Below are 22,551 nucleotides of genomic sequence, written 5' to 3' on the forward strand. Positions count from 1 at the left end.
GAGGGTTTGGGTGGTGGGGAACCTGTGAGGAACTAGGCAGGTACAGTCAGGGAGGCGATGGCAAATCAAGGGTACCATTCAGGACAGCCGCCTCCCCACCCCCCAAAATATCCCCCTAAGCACCAGTGTCAACTCTTAAAGCTGGAGAGTTGGAAGCAGAAGCAGAAATGCCTGGAAGGCGTGACTTCAGCTGTCATCCTTACAGCTACCTACCTCAGGGCCCTGAGGGAAGAGGGACGATTGAGTTCTGGGGGCAGAGGGGAAAGTGGGGGACCGTCCTGCCTGCAGCTGAGTTGCAGAAAGGAGAGGACAGTGGGAGGACCAGGCTTTAGCAGAAATCTGTCAGCCAGCGCAACGCTCGGCGTATTGTCCTAAGGCTCCGTTTCTTACCCTGAGACCACAGAGGAAGGCATTAAGGAATTCCTTCAGTTTCCTGGACCAGGCCTGGAACAGTAAGAAAACAAAGTTTTGAGAAGAATATATATAACTTTAGTATGTAGATTTGGTGGGACAATACCTTTGGAATGGAGGAAGCCGTTACATAGAGGGAGAAGTTGGCATGTATCTTATAGAAATATGTGTGTGAATGATGTATGTCCAAAGTTAAGATAATTGCACTAGAATATACATGCAGTGCAACATTGTTGCTGTGGGTTTGTGTGTGTGTGTGTGTGTGTGTGTGTGTGTGTGTGTGTGTCAGAGGGAGTTTAACAGGCACACAACATAAAATGTATCATTTTACGGTCACCTGGGTGGCTCCGTTGAACATCTGACTCTTGATTTTGACTCAGGTCACTATCTCACTGTGGTGAAATTGAGCCCCACGTCGATATCCGCACTCCGTGTGGAGCCTGCTTGAGATTCTCTCTCTCCGTCTCTGCCCTTACCCTGCTTTTTATCTCTTTCTCTCTCTCTCTCTCTCCCCATCTCAAAATAAATAAATCAATATTTAAAAAAATTGTTTATTTATTTTTTTTTTTTTCAAAAAATTTTTTTTTTCAACGTTTATTTATTTTTGGGACAGAGAGAGACAGAGCATGAACGGGGGAGGGGCAGAGAGAGAGGGAGACACAGAATCGGAAACAGGCTCCAGGCTCTGAGCCATCAGCCCAGAGCCCGACGCGGGGCTCGAACTCACGGACCGCGAGATCGTGACCTGGCTGAAGTCGGAAGCCTAACCGACTGCGCCACCCAGGCGCCCCTTGTTTATTTATTTTTTGAGAGAGAGACAGACAGAATGTGAGCGGAGGAGGGGCAGAGGAAGAGGGAGACACAGAATTGGAAGCAGGCTCCACGCTCTGAGCTGTCAGCACAGAGCCAGACGCGGGGCTCGAACTCACAAACCATGAGATCATGACCTGAGCAGAAGTCAGATGCTTAACCAACTGAGCCACCCAGGCGCTCCAACATATTAAAACAATGTATCATTTTAGCCATTTTTAGACTATATAGCTCAGTGGCATTAAGTACATTCACGTGGTTATCCAGACCAACATTTGGTTTTTTTTTTGTTTTGTTTTGAAAGCCCAATATTTTGACGTGGCTACAAAGTGCCGGATGGTGACTGTCCTGCCTGGCGGAGCATGGCCTTTACCCCACTAGCTCCTGCAGGAAGCAAATGCCCCATCTCAAGATACGTGGCAGCTTTTGGCTTCACTATGCCTCCACAGCACCACTTCCTCACTCAGCAGGGGCCTGACTGGGCTCGAAGGGCCACCTGGTTGGCCAAGGCCAAGGACGTGGGCGGAGCGGATCCCCCGCGCTGCTGCCGGAAGGGCCCTGACCCACCCCACCCTGAGTCATCCTAGCGGCCGACCCCGGCTTGGCTTGAGGCTGCTGTGCTGTGTCTGGTCCCGCTCAGAGCTTTCCCAGGGTAAGGCAAGGCAGCGAGGGCCCGAAGAGCGACCTATGCCCCGAGACCCAAGCTAAACTCCAGGCCCTGGGGCTCTGGTCGGCTCAGGTAGTTGCCCGCCTCCCAGAGCCCCACTGGATAAGCCCCTTCATACCTGTCAGAGAGGGGAGGGGTGAGTCCGCATGAATCTGGAGTTCTCTGCCATAAAGAGAACTCGGTCCACACTCTGCCCATAGGGGTAAGAGAATGAACTCTGCTGTAGGAAGAACAACCGTCGTGAGGTTTGGGTGCAGGACTTAACTGTGTGCTCCTAGGAAGACAGCTGGGGTGGGTTGTAGGCGGAGGAGAGGAAGACAGGCAGGGCAGCTGGCTGAGGTGCCCGGAGTTGATCGACGGTGACGCTGTTTGCTTTTTGACCCATTGCCAGGGAAGCTGGCACCAGGCCTCTGTGAATTGTAACCAAAAAGGAGGCAGAGGTTGCCAGTTGCACCCCGCCCAGCATCTGGGTGAGGGTGAGGTGTGGCCACCGGACGAGCCAAGTTAATTGGCCTTAACAGGTGCCAGCAGTTCAATGGCCCTTCTCACCTGCCCTTTGCTTTTCTTACTAACCTTGGCTCAGGCCAGAATCTCCCTTCTTCCTCTGCCTGTTTCAGCCCTTCCTGCCCACCCAAGTCGGGCTCTGGACTCAGCTCACATCAACTCCTCGTGAAGTCTGAGTCCTCCTCTCCCCCGTCCCCTCCCCTGGCCTGCCCTGCACACACCCACCTCACCCTCCCCTGAGCTCACTCCTACAGCAATCTCTCCTCGGGATTTTTGGGGGCCTAGCATGTACCTCCTTGGGCTTGCTTTCAAGCCTATGCCAGGTAACTAGAATGATGGGACCTTTCTCAAAAACCTAGTTCACCAGCTTTGATATCTCATATGAGTGTGGGTGACCCCTTGCAAGCTTATACCCATTTATGTTTTTATTTTGCAGAGCATTTTAGGAGCCCTTAGGTAATGCTGAAATCAGGACATGCATACAAAAGTCTCATTTCCAAAACTTGGCCCTAAGATTACTCTCTGTCAGCGAAACATAAAGGAGAATTTGCTTATAAGGGAGGAGATCAGTCACCTGAGGAAGTGAGTCACCTAAGACAGAGTCCTGTAAATGTCTGAAGATGTTTGGTGAACTCCTGGCCAATCAAGGGTTGCAGGGCTTAAGCCCTAGATAGGTTAAGGTGGGTCCCAGGAATCTGCATTTCAAACTTGTACTCAAGGTGATTCTGATGCAGGGGGTGCCAACTCCACCCCCCCCCCCCCCGAGAAACATGGGGTCCTCTCTGAGAGGTATGGCTGGAAGGTGATGGGGATAGCTAAGCAAGCTGGAACCTGTCTGAAGAAAGGAATGGAACATTGAAAGGTGGGGGGGGGTGCCCTCACACATTGGGGGTGGGAATGAAAATCAATGTAGCCACTGTGGAAAATAGTTTGGTGGTTCCTCCAAAAATTTTTTTAATATACAATCTCTACACCCAATGTGGGGCTTGAACTCACAACCCCAAGATCAAGAGTCTCAGGTTCTGCCAAGCGAACCAGCCAGGCGCCCCCGTCTAAATTTAAATGTAGAAATTTCTATATGACCCGCAATCCCACTCCTAGGTGTATCTACTCAAAGAAATTGAAAACTGATATTTAAATAAATACATGCACACACGTTTGTAGCCGTACTAGTCACAATAGCCAAGAGGTGGCAATAAAGCCAGTGTCCGTTGACGGAAGAATGAATAAACAGAATGTGGTCTATCCATACAATGGATATCATTCAGCCATAAAAAGGAATGAAGTTCTCACCCGTGCTAGAGCCTGGATGAACCTTGAAAACATTATACTAAGTGAAAGCAACCAGACACAGGGGACATGATGTGATCCTGTTTATAATATCCAGAATAGATAAATCCATAGACAAAACAAGAAGATTCATGGTTGCCAGGGGCAGGGGGGAGGAGGGAATGGGAGTAACTGTTTAGTGTTTAAATGTTTAATTTTTGGATGATGAAAATGGTTTTGGTTGTTGCTAATGTTATGAGTGTACCAAATGGCAGTGAATTTTTCACTTCAAAATGATTAATTTTAGGGGCGTCTGGGTGGCTCAGTGGGTTAAACAACTGGCTTTGGCTCAGGTCATGATCTCATGGTTCCTGAGTGAGAGCCCCACATCAGGCTCTCTGCTCTCAGCACAGAGCCTACTTCAGATCCTCTGTCCCCCTGTCTGCCCCTCCTTGTTCATTCTCTCTCTCAAAATAAATAAACTTGAAAAAAGAAAAAAATGATTAATTTTATGTTCTGTGAATTTCATCCCAATATAATAAAAAGCGGGGGGGGGGGGGGGAGAAATGGGGCGGGTATGAAGGAGGCTGTCAAGGATCAAGGAGGCAGAAGGATTATCCCCACTGCCTGGGGGAAATGGACCATGTGAACTGAAATGCAATTAACGGAGTGCTTGCAAACACATACACATTCTTCGTTAAAATGTATGCTTTTTCTTGGCATTAGAGGACTTGGTTCTTGGACAGATGCTCCGTGTGAGGCACGACACATAGGCTGAGTGGCGGTCATCTGGTCTAGCCCACCCAGGTCTTCCAGCCACACTTGGTCTGAACCCGAACAGTGTTGTCCATCCACAGTCTGCCCTAAACTGTGAGCTGGGATTACAATTCTGCTTTGTTTATCTTGCCTCTGACCCTCCCCAGCCTAATTTCCCACTTTGCAAATTGTAGACAACTTTTCAGTTGATTTAGTTTGAACATAAGCAGAGTTGGACCAGAGGAACGCTGGGAAGGCGGGTAGGAGGGTTCTCCAGGGTCTGATGATGTTCTCTTCTTGACCTGAGTGATGGTTACACGAATGTGGTCATTTGCAAAGGTTTGTTATGCCGTATACTCACGATCGGAGAACTTTTCTGTTATGTATATTTTACTTCAAGCAAAAATGAAAATGAAAATAAGGCGAAGTACTGAGATACTTATACAATGATGCTTTTCTCAATGCTCTTTAGGATATTAAAAACTGGAAATATCCTGCATGCAGAAAGATAGAGGATTGGTAAAATAACTTTTAGTACATCTATAAAATAGAGTGTTACACAATCATAAGAAATGTTGACAAAGATGTGTATTTATTCACCTGGAGGTGTTAAGTAAACAATATAATATGAAATAAGTTAGAAAAGAAGGTATATTCCAAAATATTAAAAGTGATCATCTCTGGGTAGAATATTGGTATTAATAAAACAAACTAATCTGAGGAGCTTGTTAGGTACAAATTCCTGAGCCCCCAAGACTCAAGAGACGCCTATTCAGTCTCCCCTGCCCCCCAACCCCAACACACATACCTACCCAGGTTAACTGTGATGTATAGACTGGTTCCTACCATTTTGGGGGGTCTTGGACCCCTTTGAGAATCCGATATAAACCATGGATCCTCTCTCCTAAAAAACAAATGGACATACCAAAGCTTGGATACAACCTGCAGGTGGGAGGGGGTCATTCATGACTCCAGTTAAGAACCTTTAATGGAGAATGACAGGTCAACCTCTTCTTCATTTTCCTTCTTGTTCTTTTTTTTCCCCCTTAGAGGACTCCTTGCTCCCAACTCCCTAAAGGTGAGAACCTCTGCCAAGTGGCACAGGTCCTTGGGCCATTACAGAGTTCAGACTGCTGGTGCCGTCCGGAGGGGATCCACCAGCGGGATATGCTGTGGTGGTGGGCCTGAGGCCTGCTTGAGAACTTGCCTGTGCTGCCCACCATTCTTTTCCTGCATCCCCCCTGCAGCCCTTGCAGGATGGCACTTGGGGTGCAGCCTCTTCCACACCTCCCTGCTTCTGGTCCAGAGGAGTAAGCCTCCTTGCTGGAACACAGGTCTGAGGAAGCTAACCCCAAAGTCTGGATGCCCCTCTTGTTAACATCAACACCACAAGCCCCTCCATTTTTCCTGCACATGTACTATTTCACTTATGCCGATTTGGGTCCCTACAACGAGATGGGAACGTTTCCTACGATATAAATGGGAATAGGGTCAAAGCTGTGGCTTCCGTGTTTTAAGGACCCCAAGAACATTTCCTTAACAGACCTTAGCAGGAGATTTCCTTCCTGTGTGTGCCTCTAAAAGTCATGGACTGCTTGGGCAGTGAGTGATGCTACGGCTTTGAAGAGAGAAGAAGGCCATCCAGAGGAGTCAGGTCCTTTTGGGACGAGACTGGGTTGTACAACAAATGACCTTGGCCACCAGGTGGCATCATTGGCTGGCCTCAAGTGCAGCTCATCCCAGGAGGCAATTGTTCCTACAGCCCCGATATGACCTCATTCCACACACAGGCCGATCCTTTCGGGGAGAGGAAAGGTGTCCCCCACCCCCACCCCCCTACTTGTGAGCAGGAGCGTGGTAGGCATTGCCACAGCCCTCCTCCCCTGACACCTGCATCTGTCCCCACTTCTGCCAGAGGAGCACCTTGTTTCTAAGCCCCTGGTCTCTGCTCCTGCCCTCCTCCTCCTCCCTCCTCTTGGCTTCAGAGCCCAGCTGCCAGGCAGGATGAACCAGGGCAAGATGGCACAGGGCAGAAGAGACTCTTCCTAGCCCTGGCATAATAAAAAGAAAACCCAAACACTTTTCTTTCTTTTAATACCTAAGGTTAAAAATATAAAAAGTCCCAAACCCAACAACCCAAACAACACATCTGAATGTCGGTGACATGCCTGGTCTCAGGTCCCCTTCACAGCGCTGTTCTGGAGAAGCAGCACCTCCTGCACGGCTCTTGGGCCCTGGGTCCTGGGGAGGCTGTGCGGCAGCCGGAAACCATCCTGGCCTTCACCCCACACGTGGGACAACCAGGACCCAGCGTTTCAGAAAGGCCACTGGGACTGTTTTTTTTAAAAATGTGCTTGCACTAGGAGGAAGTTTCCCCTTGAGGACGAGCCGAAGGTTATTTCTTGTGGAGAAACTTCATTTTATTGCCTAAAAAAAAGAAAAGAAAACGAGAACATTTCACCAGGCAGACAAAAGTGAAATCCTGCTCTTTTCATCCCAGACGCGGTGTGGACAAGTGTGGCCTCCGGTGTCACCTCTGAAGCCTCTCTGCGTGCCCTTCCGTGATGAAAAGGGATCTTCCCCAGAGGTGGGAGTTTTGAAAGGAAGAGCTTCAGAGCCGGAAAGGAGGCTTTGCTCCTGCACTGGTGACACAGGAAGCACTGAATATGCCGTGTCCTTGAGGACCCAAGGATGGAGAAGACTCCCGGCGGCCCGGTGGGTCGGGGCAGGCACAGTATGGCCACGTGTAGCTCCTCCTGTGCCTTGTCAGTGCAATTCAACCAGAGTCCTTACAATTCTTTTATTTTCCTTTTAACTTTTATTTATTTTTTTAAGTAATCTCTACACCCAACATAGGGCTCAAACTCATAACCCTGAGCTCAAGAGTTGCACGCTCCACTGACTGAGTCAGCCAGGCGCCCCAAGGTCCTTATAATTCTTACGTTTCCACTTTTCAGGGCCACTTGGAGGCTAGTCCAGGCCTTTCCTGCCATACACCCTTCTCTGGTTCCCTTCGCACTTCCTAAACTCAATTCCCCAGAAGATTTGAGAGTGTGGGTGTAAAAAAGGGGGAACAAAAAGGGGGCACCTGGGTGGCTCAGTTGGTTAAGCTTCCAACTCTTGATTTCAGCACAGGTCATGATCTCTTAGTTTGTGGGTTCGAGCCCCGCATTGGGCTCTGTACTAAGGGTGTGGAGCCTGCTTGGGATTCTCTCTCCTTCCCCCTGTGCTCCTCCCTTACACACAAGCCTGCTCTCTCTCTCTCTCTAACTATATAAGTTAAAAAAAAAAAAAAAAAAAAACATGGGAGATAACAGCGAAGGAAGATAGCAAGACAGCCCAGGGGGCTGTAAAGCAGGAGGGGTCCTTAGCTTCCTCAGTTTATATTCTGGGGCCAGATTAGAATAGGAGGTTACAATGCTGATGCAGAAGCACAGCTCAGCATTATTTAGGACCCACCCCAGGGGAGGCAACTGGCTGAGACTCCAAGGACCAGAGGCTGGTGCTGGGGACTGACAGCTGGGCCTTACCAAGTCCCTTCAGGAACCTATTGACGCCACTGTGTTCTCCACTGGGCAGTGTTTCCAGGTACTCCTGGGCTCGGACCTCAAACAGACCTGTTGGCAAAAGAAATCCCAGCCATTTTAGTCCCTTCTCTTTCCCTCTCTTCTAAACATACCCATTTCCTTACTGCCATAAAAAAAACCTTGCTTCTGAGACGAGCGGCTCCTATAAACATGCTCTGAATCGTAAGGTTTCTAAGGGTTTTTATTGCCCTTATAATTGCCCAACCTTGTGCAGTAAGTGTCTTTGGAAGGCTAGAAAGCTAGCCCGTATGTGAAATCCTATTTTTATTCAGCAAACACCTTCCAAGTGTCTATACCGTGCCAGGCACGCGGTTTGGAGGATGAACCAGACGGCCCTGGCTTTCAGGACTCCTGCAGCCTCCCATACGAGGAACGCTGGCCAAGTCCAAGTGGTTGGCTTCCTGGGAATCCATCAGCCATCTATCGGCTCAGCAGGGCCAGACACAGCACCTCGTAGGTGTGAGGCCAGGGCGAGAGCCTCAGCCATTCTGTCTTCTTTTCTCATCGGTCTTCCCTGGATAGAGGCTGCCTTCCATGCTACTTTTAAGCTTTTGTGTCTCTCGACCTTTCTATCAAATAGTGATCTGTAGACAGATATGCTGGTAAAGCAGAGCTTCTCTTTAAAGGAATCCTATCATGGGGAGTGTGACTCATACTTTAATCAATTTCCTTTTGTCTCTTCAGTTACTACTCATCAGAATACCTGAAGTGTGGCCAGCCTCCATCATTACTTTGCAAAGAGCTCCAGGAATGTGGGGCTTTGGTTCCTTAGCCTAGTCTCTGCCATCACAGCACCAGAGGACAGCAAGGCCCAGGCCGAGGCTCTCCCAGGGCCCCCCTGCCCTCCCTACTCACTGCACCTGGGTGGTAAGCGTCTCTCCACCAACCCCGGTCTAATCCCATCGGTGACTGTCTACCCACATTTCTAGCTTTTCGATTCCTGAAAGGGCTTAAGATGATGTAAGAAAGAGAGGGGAATGATCTGATCCTCCTTCACATACTTTGCCTCCTCCAGCCCTGGAAATATGATGGAACCCAGCCAAAGGGGACAGGAAGAGGGAGGAGAGAGAGTGCAGGAGGGGAATGGGTGGCCTCTGTGGCGAGATGACCCCCATGCTGGGAGAGCCACTGCTGTCCTCCCTCCTGTGTGGTCAATCTGGCTAAGCGTCAGGAGGCCCTCACACAAAGTGGAGGCCTCGGCCTTCCTCTCTTCCCCCGTCCCGTCCCAGCTGGCTCCTGCCCTGCCCAGTGGAGATGGAGGAAAGAAGGGCAGAAGGGAGGAGGAGAGGCCTGAGGAAAAGGAGACGAGGGGCCAGGGAGAGACAGGAGAGAGTGTTCTCAAGGGTTTCGTCAAGTTGTAAGATAGAACAGAAGGAGAACTTGCCACCAGAACCTGGACTGTGGTTCTGGGAGAGGCTGTGAGAGGGGACAGAGATGGCCCGAGAAGACAGGCAGGACACTGGGGCAGCTGGCTCAGCTCCGAGGTGGCAAGAAGGGGCGTTCTCCAGAGCAGGCAGCCGCACTGGTCCCACCAGGGCGCTGGCTCCATGACCTTCCTTTTGACTCATCTGCCCCCAGGGCCGGGGCGTCCCTAGCTGCCTGGGCCCCCACGTGGAAGGTGCCTCCTCACCTCTGGCATCCTGCCGGCGCAGTTCCCGCTCTTGGATGAAGCCCCGAAAGGTCTGGGTCTCCATGAAAACCTCCAGGAAACGGCGGAGGCTCTTGGAGGAGACGGCTTTGCGGAAGGCCTCTCGCTGCAGGGTCCTCTCCTCGCGCTCACCCGCCGTCAGGAACAAGGAGTAGTGACCCACGATCTCCACGAAGAAGCGGACAAAGGCTTCTGACACCACCTCGTTCAAGGGGCTGGACTCCGGGCCTGAGCACAGTGCGGAGGGGCCGGTGAGGGCAGGGTTGACAAGAGCCCCCGAGACACAGGTTACCCAAGGTGATGAAGTCATTTCGTGTCCCCTTGTCATCAGGGATTTTAGGGCCCAAACGGAGGAGGCGGGAAAAATCGTCTCAGGATTCAGTGTTCGAATGAGATCCAGATAAAGGGGTTACACACCCACTTTCTCTCTTGGCATGCCTCTCTGGCCGGCCACGTGGAAGGGACAGTCACTTGCCCATTTGCTCCCGGACTGTAATGACGGAAGAGCAAGGTGCAGTCTGGGAGGTGGCTGGGCACTTACCACGCTTGCAGTCCGGGGGCCCTTCGTCCTGGTCACTAGCCAGGTCATTCCTCTGCTCCAGAATGTGCTCCAGGGCTACCTGCAGCTTCCTGGGGAGAATGGAGTCCTCGTCATCCATCTGTAAAGCAGAAAAAGCAGGTGGGCCATTGCCCCAGGGCTTCTGGGGTGGATAGCTGCATCCTGGCCAGCAGGTCATGCTGGATACACCGCAGGGCCATCCTGGCACAGTTTTTGGTTTAGCGGAAGGAATATGATTTAGAGACAGAGATCTGAGGTTTGAATCTCTATTCCACTTTTTACAAGCGATATGAGCCTCGGTTTCCCCACTTGTAAAATGGGCTAGCAATCCATATCTACCCCATTGTGAAGATTAAATGCATATAGAAGACATCGATGAAAGAATCTGACAAAGATGTAAATAAATGAAAAGATATTCTGTGTTTATGCATTAGAAAAATCAATGTTGGGGCGCCTGGGTGCTCAGTCGGTTAAGTGTCTGACTTCGGCTCAGGTCACGATCTCACGGTCCATGAGTTCGAGCCCCGTGTCGGGCTCTGTGCTGACGGCTCAGAGCCTGGAGCCTGTTTCAGATTCTGTGTCTCCCTCTCTCTCTGCCCCTCCCCTGTTCATGCTCTGTCTCTCTCTGTCTCAAAAATAAACGTTAAAAAAATTTTTAAAAAATTAAAAAAAAAGAAAAATCAATGTTGTTAAAATGTCCGTATTACCCAAAGCCATCTATAGACTCAGTGCAATCCCTATCAAAATTGCAATGGCATTTTTTATAGAAATAAAAACAGCCATCCTAAATTTCACATGGAACCACAAAAGACAATGAACAGCCAAAGCAATCCTGAGAAAGAAGAATAAAGCTGGAGGCATCACAATTCCTGATTTCAAATTTTATTACAAAGCTATAGTTATCAAAACAGTATGGTACTGGCATGAAAAGAGACACATAAACCAATGGATCAGATACGAGAGCCTAGAAATAAACCCACGCATTTATGCTCAACTAATATTTGGCAAGGGAGCTAAGAATTCAATGAGGAGGGGCATCTGGGTGGCTCAGTCAGTTAAGTATCTGACTGGCTCAGGTCATGATCTCGCGGTTTGTGGGTTTGAGACCCACATTGGGCTGTGGCACTGACAGTGTGGAGCCTGCTTGGGATTCTCTCTCTTTGCCTCTCTCTCTGCCCCTCCTCCACTCACGCTTTCTCTCAAAAATCAATTAAAAAAAAAACTTAAAAAAACAAAAGAATTCAATTCAAAGAATGATGGTCTCTTCAACAAATGGTGCCGGGAAATTCACATGCAAAGGCAAAAAATTGGACCCTTATCTTACACCGCTCACAAAAATCAACATGAAATGGAGTAAAGATTTAAAGATAAGACCTGAAACTGTAAAACTATTGGAAATAAATGGAAAAAGCTCCTTGACATTGGTCTTGGCAATGATTTTTTCGGTTATGACACCTAAAGGCACAGTGACAAAAGCAAAAATAAAAAAGGGCCACATTGCACTAAAGAGCTTCTGCACAGTGAAAGAAATGATGAACGACGGTCGTATACTTGTGCACCGTTGGTGGGAGCGTCAATTAGTGCAGCGGCTATGGGAAACAGAACGGAGGTTCCTCAAAAGTTAACGATAGAACTACCCTCTGATTCAGTATTCCCACTTCTGGGTATATATCTAAAGGAAATGAAATCACTATCTTGAAGAGGTATCTGCACCTCCATGCTCACTGCAGCATTATTCACAAAGGCCAAGACATGGGAACAACCTAAGTGTTCATTCATGGATGAGTGAATAAAGAAAATAATAGACAGGGGCGCGTGGGCGGCTCAGTCGGTTAAGCGTCTGACCTCGGCTCTGGTCATTATATCACTGTCTGTGAGTTCGAGCCCCGTGTCGGGCTCTGTGCTGGTAGCTCAGAGCCTGGAGCCTGCTTCGGATTCAGTGCCTCCCTCTCTCTCTGCCCCTAACCCACTTGCATTCTGTCTCTGTCTCTCTCAAAAAATAAACATTAAGGGGCGCCTGGGTGGCGCAGTCGGTTAAGCGTCCGACTTCAGCCAGGTCACGATCTCGCGGTCCGGGAGTTCGAGCCCCGCGTCAGGCTCTGGGCTGATGGCTCAGAGCCTGGAGCCTGTTTCCGATTCTGTGTCTCCCTCTCTCTCTGCCCCTCCCCCGTTCATGCTCTGTCTCTCTCTGTCCCAAAAATAAATAAACGTTAAAAAAAAAAATTTTTTTTTAAAAATAAATAAACATTAAAAAAAAATTAAAAAAAAATAGATAACAAAGAATATACACACACATATACACACACATACAACATACATATACATACATACACACAATGGAATGTATACACACACACATACACATATAATGGAATATTAGTCAGTTATAAAAAAGCAGGAAATCTTGCCTTTGTGACAACATGGATTGACCTTGAGGGCATTACGCTTAGTGAAAGGAGTCAGACAAAGACAAATCCTGTATGTTCTCCCTTCTATGTGAAATCTAAAAAAGCCGAACTCACAGATTTTGAGTAGAATGGTGGTTGCCAGGAGCCAGGGTGTGGGGGAAATGGGTATAATCTTCAGGTTGTAAGATAAGTTCCGGGGAAATCCAATGCATGGCATGGTAACTACAGTTAACAACAGCACTCCACTGTATACTTGAGAGTTGTTACTAGGTCTTAAATGTCATCACACACACACACAAAGGATAATTATGTGGGAGGATAGAAGTGTTAACTAATCTTATTGTGATTATCATTTCATAGTATGTACGTGTATCAAATCATCATTGTAAACTGGTATATGTCAGTAATATCTCAATAAAGCTGGGGGGAAATTAAGTACAATACAAAGTCCTTGGCACCTAGTAGATACTCAACCAATGTTCCCCGCTGCCCCCACCCTGCAGGATAGCCAGTGCTAATAAGGGAGCTGTGGTCAGGACAGATGACCAGTGTGATCCGAAGTTGGCTTTATGATCTGACCTCAGAGCAGGAGGGCCTTGGGAAGGGCAAGCAGACAAAAGTAATGATTAAAAAAACCGAACAAACCACATTAACATGACAGAACTTTTCAGCAGTATGGCCACGTCCGAGTTTAAAAGCAATCCAACAGAATGCCTGGAAAACCTTACTACCGTGATTCTTTGCAAGATCTGATAGGAGTTAGCTCTCTTAGGCGAGTGGTAACAAGAAAATAAATGTGTATTATTTTCTCTGATAATGAGAGCAGTTTATGATCATTATAGAAAACAAATGAAAGTATTGAAACAATTTAAGATCTCTCACACTCTGCCTCCTTTTCAGTCTCCTACCCCAAACAGTTAGTATCCATGTTTTGGTGAGTTTTCCTTTCCATCTTTTTTAGAGGTGCGCATGCACACACACACACACACACACACACACACACACGCACGCACGCACGTATACACACACACAGTTGACCTTTGAGCAACACAGGTTTGAACTCTGTAGGTCCACTTACAGGCAACTTCTTTTTCAATAAATCCAGTACAGTCCTGTAAATGTATTTTCTCTTCCTTATGATTTTCTTGGTAATACTTTCTCTTTTTTTCTCTAGCTTTACTTTATTCCAAGTATCTGATGTATAAGACATATAACAAAGAAAATATGTATTAATCAACTGTTTATCCTATCAGTAAGGCTTTTGGCCTTCAGTAGGCTATCGGTAATGAAGTCTTTGGTTAAGTCAAAAGTTATTATACACAGATTGTCAACTATGCAGGGACGCTTCTAACCCTTGTGTTGTTTAAGGGTCAACTGTGTTTTTTTCTTTCTCTTTCCTTTTGTTTTTTAAGATATTCTTTTTTTTTTTTTTTAAGTTTATTTTATTTATTTTGAGAGAGACAGAGATAGCATGAGCAGGGGAGGGGCAGAGACAGAAGGGGTGAGAAAGAATCCCAAGCAGCCTCTCTGTTGTCAGCGCAGAGCCTGATGTGGGGCTTGAACTCACGAACTTTGAGATCGTGGCCTGAGCCAAAATCAAGAGTCCGATGTTTAACCGACTGAGTCACCCAGGCGCCCCGTCTATAGTTATAACCTATACAAAGCTTCTAACTGTTAGAAAATAATTTTCTAACACAACAAATGGGACTCAATCCATTCCCAAACCCTTCCCCTTTGACCCCTGCCTTCTGTCCTGTTCTCAGTACAGCCCGGCTAGGGATCACTCAAGCCTGCCGGCCTATTGTGCAATCCCAGGCCCACCAAGGAGCCTTTCCAGACCTGGAAAATTGTGTCCCAAACAACAGAGAGGTGAAAACAGAGCAGCACGCTGAAGCCAGCCTTTTTACTCACCTGTCTGAGGAACCGATTGTTGACCAGGTCAACCACAAGGACCTGCAAGATGAAGAAAAGGGACGATTACTGTCACCAGGGTTTCTGGGATGTAGTGACAGACTCTTAGCCTTCTTCCTTCTTGGCATCCCGACAGGCAGCTGGGGTGGGGGATAGAGTGGCCCATTTGTGGTTTCCCGACGTTGCCACTGTAGCCACAAGTGATGAAGAGGGGAGGTAGGGGGTGGGGAAGGGCTTTCCAGAATCGCATGCTTTCAACACTGAAACCACAGCTGGGACATGTGTATGCCACAGATTGGACTCCCTGTCCCGTTCCCACGCTGGCTAAGGCAGAGCCTTTGGGACAGATTTTTAGTGTGCAGGTTACTGGGGTGGGCAAAAGATGCTACAGGCCCCCCAGCCCCCCCTTGCTTCCATTCCATTCGACGCTGCCACCCCCCACTCCCAGCTTGCTCTCTCTTCTCAGCTACCCAGGTGGCCTTGTCCTTTCTCTGAACGGGACAAGAAGAGAGAAACCCAGAGGAGTGGATCCAGCTGGAGAATAAATCAAGCTGCAGGTGCTGGGTTTTCATTAGTCAAAGCTTTTAGGGTAGGCACCTTCCCCTTGTCTCCGTAAACAGGGACTGGGACCCGGGCCAGGTGGGCCAGGTGTTGTGTGAGGCAAGTGAGGCGCCTACAGCACAAGTCAGGAAAATGCTGGCCTCTGCTTACATGACCCGGGGAGTGGGGCCTTCACTTGGGCCTCGGCATGGGCCACACTGGCTATGATGGAGGAAGACCATGGGCCTGCATGGCCACCATGTTCTCACCAACAGCTGGAAACACAGGCTCTAATACATCCCAGAGACTGTGCCCAGGAGCTGAGGGAGCCCTCCCATTCCTCCTTCTGGGGTTGAACTGAGCCATTTCAGGGATCACACAGTACCTAGACAAGCTCCTTGCAGTTCAGAAACTTACACGCGAAGAGCTGTGTGTGCTGGTGAATACTTAATGGGGCTTCAGGCTACCTGGGCAATTAGAAGAGCCACGTCTGGGGCCCCGGGGTGAATTTCAGGGACAGGCGTTCCCCCGGGGGTTTGGAAGTGAGTAGTATCAGTTAGGCCCCTCTGGTTCCCTCTCTGAGTGCTGGGAGCTCAGGACACAGGACAGTGATTATTTAGAGGAAGGAACTGGGGCTAAATACCCACAGAAATGCCAGGTAGGATGTTCCCTGCTTGGGTGCAAGCCTGAGAACCCAGAACTGGAGGATTAAAAACATTTTGGTTGTTGTCTCTTTAACTGATATGAAAAAGGACCTGTTCGCACAATCTGTCAACTTTGTTATTAGTCCAAATATAAATTCCAGTTAGCTCTTGTGTGCTCCCCGCCCACCTCCCAGTTTTGGGGAATGCAAGGGAGGGGACGTTAGGGTAGATGGCTACTTCTGGATGAAACGTTTTAACATCTGGTTAAGTTGTAGATGTCTGCCCTTCTCAGGCCAGTAGGTTCATTTAGGGGAGAGAACTGAACTTGCGGCTACTGAGGGTCCACTGAGGCGGACTGGGGTGGGGGGCGTGGATCTAACAGACAAAGCCATGGGGTCCCCCATTCCCTGTGTGCCTACAGTGCCTTAGCCAACACCTCCCCTCTACCTCGGGCACCCTCCGGAGGGAACAGGGATGCCCCCAGAGCTCACCTCTTCCAGCGGCAGCTCCCTGAGCAGTGGCAGCGAGCTGGTGAGCAGCCCGATGAGGAAGGGGGTTGGTGAGCACACGATGTCGATCATGGTGGGGGGCAGCACGGGGATGTAGGTGTGCTGCCAGGTGAACGGGTAGATGGCGGCCACCATTGCGTGGCCGCACTTGGACAGCGTGCTGCAGTGAAGGGGAGAGAAGGGGAGAAGGTGCAGATTCAGGGAAAGCTCCAGACACGGCCTGCTCAGGCTCAGAGGGTGGGCGGCCTCCATGGAGGAGGCTGGAGACAAATGTGGGCACTCCTCCCCGAAGGCGTGTTGGTCAGAAAGGGCGTCACGTGCGTAAGCAGGAACATCACGTAACACAGTCCTAACGCAGAGTATATCAGGCACATGGAGCCTGTGTGAGGCTTGGACACACAGCCAGGACAGATTGAATGCCTCAGCTAACTTTTGCTAGTGTCCCTTCACATGCAAGCTACATTCTTTTTTATTTTATTATTTTTTTAATGTTTATTTTTTATTTTATTTTATTTTATTTTTTTCCAACGTTTATTTATTTTTGGGACAGAGAGAGACAGAGCATGAACAGGGGAGGGGCAGAGAGAGAGGGAGACACAGAATCGGAAGCAGTCTCCAGGCTCTGAGCCATCAGCCCAGAGCCCGACGCGGGGCTCGAACTCACGGACCGCGAGATCGTGACCTGGCTGAAGTCGGACGCTTAACCGATTGTGCCACCCAGGCACCCCTTTTAATGTTTATTTTTGAGAGACAGAGCATGAGCAGGGAGGGACAGAGAGAGAGAGAGAGGGAGACGCAGAATCCGAAGCAGGCTCCAGACTCTGAGCTGTCAGCACAGAGCCCAACGCGGAGCTCAGAGCCCAACGAGGAGCTCGAATCCATGAGCCCTGAGATCATGACCTGAGCTGAAGTTGGACGCTGAACCTACTGAGCCACCCAGGCGCCCCATGAGCTACATTCTGGTAAGATCTTGACCACATCATTCACTTTCACCCCTCTTCCCCATATCCTTCCAAAACAACGAAAGCCTCTTTTTTCATGGATGCTCATGGATTTCTCTTACTGAAGACACTTTTATATTCTAACACTAGCTGCTTCCTCGTTCCCTTCCGCACATTCGCTCAGCCAAGCACGAATACCTAGGTGCCATCAGGGCAAACAGGGTGGCTCCTCTGGCATTTACATGGCAATCGCCAACTGTGAGGCTCTCCTTGTAAGCAAGAAACTCATATGCAGTCAGTCACCCCTTACCCAGAATTCAAAACTTAACAAAAAAACACAACATTCTCTCTTAAAGAATAATGATCATGGTGTAGCCTTTATCGGCAAGCCCTGAGCTCCACTGATCACCGTCCCCAGTGCTCTGTGCGGAGCTTGAGTTCATGCCTGGTCTGCTGGATGAATGGGTGGATTACCCCGGGCTGTCATCTGGAATATCAGCCCCACTGTGCCACAGATGGTGATGCCTGGCAGCCTCCCAGGGTGGGCAAGAGCTGACTTTCCCTTCTTCTGGGCAGTTTCTTGTTGCTGGTGAGCCTGCTGGGGTCAGACCCTCTCTGTTCACATCCTAGTATGCTGTTCTAAAATGCCATGGGACTCAAAACGTCAGAAGCTTGTTAGAAATATGTGTAATGTAAGAATAGAATAAAAGCGAGGGCCCATGGGTCCTCCCTGGAGTATACAGCATCCTTCTCAGGCCACAAGCCCTATAACCAGCATTTGATTTGTTAGGCCACTTTTTTAATGTTTGCCCCAGTTTTCAGCTGAGTTCTGTTTAGGAAGCAGAGTTCTGGATAGATGAATGCCCCCTTACTGGGTTCCCAGGGATGTCAGGCACCTATAAAGGCATGCATACCTTGGAGATACTGTGGGTTCTGTTCCACACCCCCACAATCAAGCAAATATGTTTGGGACAGGGAGTCAAATGATTTTTTTTGTTTTCCGGTGCATATAAAAATTATGTTCATAGTATACAGTATGCAAATATGCAATAGTATTATGTCTATAAAGTGTATAGATTTCAATTAAAAAATAGTTTATTGCTAAAAAATGCTAACCATCATCTGAGCTTCCAGTGAGTCATAAATCACCAATCACAGATGACCATAACAAATATAATGATAATGAAAAATATCGTGAGATATTACCAAAGTGTCACACAGAGACACAAAGCAAGCAAATGCTGCTGGAAAAATGGTGCTGATAAACTTGCTTGAAGCAGGTTGCCACAAACCTTCAACTTGTAAAAAAACACAGTATCTGCAAAGTGCAACAGAATGAGGTATGTAATGTCATGGTCATAAAACGTTCCCAAGCCCATTTTAGTGGAATCACTTAACTTTGGCTTCCTTAAGGAGAAAAGATATTGGCTAGCAAGTGAAATACCCAGACAGAAAAAGACAAATACCGGATGATTCCACTTACATGAGGGACTCAGAATAGGCAAATTCACAGGGACAGAATAGAACAGAGGTTACCAGGGGCTGGGGGAGGGAGAACAGGCAGTTGCTGCCTCTGGAAATGGGCAGTGTTGATGGGTGCAAACACTGTGAATATACTTACTGCCGCTGATCTGTGTACTTGAAAAGTAAACCTTCTGTTATCTATGGTTTGCCACAATAAAAAAATAGCAAAAAAAAAAAAAAAAAAATCACTTACTTTCTAAGGGAGTTCCTATGAATATGGCATTCCCTGAACATCCTTAAAATACACACCAGCCCTCTTTTCCATCCCATCTGCACTCGGGGCCCCTCGAACCAGAGTAATGTTGAATCTTGTTCATTTGTCAGCATGAGCCCTCTGACCTTCCTGTTCCCTGTCTTCGCAAACCATCACTCTCTGAACACTCACTGGGGTCATGAAATGCTTCTTAGTAGCACGGAACCCCCATGTTGCCCTGATATGTGGTCCTAGTCTCTTCTTCCGAATTATCACCCCCAAAATGAGAAAGATGCCACCCCAAGATTTTCTTCTTATCACTATAATACCTTCTTTGTAAGAGTGAGGTATACAAAGTATGTAATACCCTCTTGAGTAACAGTGACCCAGGATAATTAAGTCAGGACTTATACCAAGGAGAATAACAGCAATCAGTCAGCCAGTGGCTTGGGGTGACTTCTGTCTTCCAAAGAATCTTCTCTCAAAGCAGAGAAGCATTTTCCTAAGGCATCACTTTCTCTGAGATACCAGGAATGTTTATACTTTCAGTGAGTTGCACACCATTTGTGTTTAATTTTCTTGATCACGAATGTGTTGAATTTACTCTGTTCTAAATTTCTTTAGTTTTAGGACTACTCTGTGTCTGTGTGTGACCAGTGTACAAAGGTGATCTGCTCACGTACTATAGTTGTGAGAACACAGCCAAGAAAACGAGAAGAACGTTAAAAAATAAAGGAGGATAGTTAGGTGTAGAGTGGATTTTTTCAGACTATACTTCGCAGCCCATCATTGGGTCCTGAAATAATTTTAGTGGGTTGTGATCAGCATTAAAAACAACAAAAAAGGGGCACCTGGGTGGCTCAGTTGGTTGGGCGTTGGACTTCGGCTCAGGTCGTGATGTCACGGCTGGTGAGTTCGAGCCCCACATCGGGCTCTGTGCTCACAGCTGGGAGCCTGGAGCCTGCTTCGGATTCTGTGTCTCCCTCTCTCTGCCCCTCCCCTGCTCACGCTCTGTCTGTCTCTCAAAAATGATAAACATTAAAAAAAAACACACACACACAACAGAAAGAAGAGACAAGAGAGCGTGCTGCAATGTGTTTCAGGTGTAACTATCTGTGTGTATGTATGTGGTGTTGGCATTGGGTCTAGACGTGAAATGCATTTCTCATCATGGTCTGTAATAAAAAGGGTCTGAAGCCAATGACTTGGACTGAAGAACTGGAGGTTGGAGGCAGGCGGACAGAGATGGTTCAACTGGAATTCTGGTATGTTCCATTTTTTACTGGGAGGTTGGCTTTCACTCCCAAGGGACTAGAGGGACCTTAAAGGAGACCGTAGGAAAGAATTCCCTGAATGAAGCCTCATGTATGAAACCTGTCTCTTTTTACAGCACATTTGTTGTGAGCTCCTAAACAGGACTTGGAGGGAGAGTGGCGGGTCCCCACGGAGGGCGCTGTCTGGCGGGGTCCACCTCAGCCATCTCTGAGGCTCTCACTTTCCACTTGCTACCGGAAAATAAAAATGCTATGCTCACGCTGAAGAGTTCATTCACATTTTAGAGTTGTGGTGTAAGCACTTTTGACCCCAGGGAACTTGTAAAATCACAGAAGTTTAAACCTGGAGCCACCTTAGAGATAGAGTTCATCTTTTGATTTTTTTTTTTTTTTTAAGTAAGCTTTATGTCCAACGTGAGGCTTGAACTCACAACCCTGAGGTCAAGAGTCCCTTGCTCCACCGACAGAGCCAGCCAGGCGTCCCTCCTTTGGAATTCTATAGCTAAAGAAACCTAGGCTGAGGTTGACCTCTGAATTCAGGGTGGGGAGCGAGGCGGCGCCCGGGGCCTGGAGGAAGTGAAGAGATCCCGAGAGAGGAATGGAGGCTTGAAGAGGCACAGAGAGAGAAGCCTTTTGTGGTTTTCTCAATCACTGCAATAGAAAAATAAATCAGTTTAACTTTTTTTTCCCAAGTCAAAGAAAAGGCCTTCTGCCCTTTTGCTTTCTTGTGGCCTCATGGTTGGAAGGAGAAAGCGCGATCGGTGGCTCGCTTCTCTCTGCTGCTAGAGCTCCCTGTGGCTCCTAGGGGAACCCTAAGTGGGCGAGGCCCCCAGAGGTCAGGCAGGCCCCCCGTTCAGCTGCGGGGAGTGTGCACGGCTGCACAAGGAAGGCAGTTGGAACCGGTTAGGAAACACGATAAGCAGTGCCAGCGCTAGCCTCACACATACAGTGGGGGGATACGTGTTACTGAGGAAGATCAAATTCACTCTTGCGGCTGGAATGCACTGACCTAAAGGTCACCAGAATTCAATTCTGAAGGGGACCCACGATGACAACTCAGCCGGGTACCCCGTTGGCCATGTAGGTAGGCGCTGGCACTGCCGTTTCTCCGAACAAGTGGTTTCTGTTTGTTTTCAAATCATCTGATGTGCTGTTGCAGCTGGAGCCCAATGTTTCTGCACCTGGTTATCATTAGCACCTCCGGGCAGGCGCAAAGGGGGCCCGGTGTGCTCACGACAACAGGTGGGCAGGGTTGAGGAGTGTCTCATTCCTCTTGCTCACTAGCCCACACCAACACGCTAAACACAAAACAGAACAAAAAAAAAAGCCCCAAAGGACAAAAATACACCCCCCCCTCTTGAAATACTGGAAGGAAAGGTCAAATTCTGCCAAGAGTACAATGACAACTCTTCCCCCAAAATATGTGGTAGAGGAGGAAAGAAGGGATTATTCTGAGTGTCGCTTGTGCTTTCCTCGGTCTCTGCTGCAAGCTGTAATGACATTTTATTCTCAGACTCGTGAAGGTGAGTCTCCATGGGGGTGGGGGGTGGTCTCTTAGGAATATGGAAAGAACAGGTTTTGGTTTGGGGGACACAGAGGATGACTTTTCAAGCAATCTCGTTACATGCCCTCCCTGAGCGGCCTGCTGGTCGGAGGAGAGGCAGGGTTTTTGGAGGAAGTCCTAGGAAGAGAGCCCTCCCAGCTGGCTTGTGTTACGTGGGGGTGGAGGAAAGGAACACCAGCCTGCAGCTGGGATCAATTTGTATAAAAGCAGGGGAGGGAGATGATGCCCACGTGCGAGGCTGGCTGGGCCACAGGGTTTAAAGATGGGCACAGGGGAGAAGGGCCAGGTCCCAGAATGCTTTGCTACTTGGCAGTGCTTCACGAGGGTTGAAGCATTAGCCCAGAGCCACTGGGATGCGCCTGTGCGCGCTCAAGTTCTCCTGGAGGGGGGGGGGGGGCGACCAAGCCCCTGTGCCACAATGTGGGCTTACTATGTTCAGCAACCTTTCAACTCATCTGGGAACCAGAAAGAACAGAGCACAGAGCCTCCTGTAAAATGCTGCCAGAAAAGTCAACAATGAGTTTCCTGAGTTAGACAGACTCCCCAGGAATTTCAGGAATGATCCATCAGCATCTGTTAGTATCCCAAGCAAGGCATCTCTCCTGGTGCATCATTCCCAGGAGCTGGAGTGAAAGATGAACTTCGGTCTGCTCTGGTGCCTGGGGAGACCTAGTGGGAGGTGGATGGCACCAGGCACTGGCTGCTATATTTCATTGCCGTACTTGTAAACCTGGGAGTGACGTGTAGCTGAATTAAAAAACAACAACGACATAGGCTGGGCCTCAAGAAAACTGGGCCAACTGGGTCTGCTACTCCCCGTATGCTCTCAGGT

General features: G+C 48.5%; 1 protein-coding gene across 6 annotated transcripts in view; it reads right to left on the reverse strand.

Annotated features, from left to right (window-relative positions):
• Positions 1-5,459: 5,459 nt before the first annotated feature.
• DENND2A (DENN domain containing 2A) overlaps positions 5,460-22,551 on the reverse strand; it is a 103,938-nt gene continuing 86,846 nt past the window's right edge. For all 6 annotated transcript variants that reach the window (XM_045495888.1, XM_045495886.1, XM_045495885.1 and 3 more), the window contains 6 exons: positions 16,206-16,383; positions 14,531-14,572; positions 10,194-10,311; positions 9,635-9,880; positions 7,948-8,034; positions 5,460-6,844 (listed from right to left, as the gene is read on the reverse strand). In XM_045495888.1, the coding sequence (XP_045351844.1) occupies positions 6,813-6,844; positions 7,948-8,034; positions 9,635-9,880; positions 10,194-10,311; positions 14,531-14,572; positions 16,206-16,383 (703 nt within the window). In that variant the 3' untranslated portion in view covers positions 5,460-6,812. The remainder of the gene's footprint in view (positions 6,845-7,947; positions 8,035-9,634; positions 9,881-10,193; positions 10,312-14,530; positions 14,573-16,205; positions 16,384-22,551) is intronic.

Source organism: Leopardus geoffroyi, chromosome A2, assembly GCF_018350155.1.
Source record: "Leopardus geoffroyi isolate Oge1 chromosome A2, O.geoffroyi_Oge1_pat1.0, whole genome shotgun sequence".
NCBI classification, from domain to species: Eukaryota; Metazoa; Chordata; class Mammalia; order Carnivora; family Felidae; genus Leopardus; species Leopardus geoffroyi.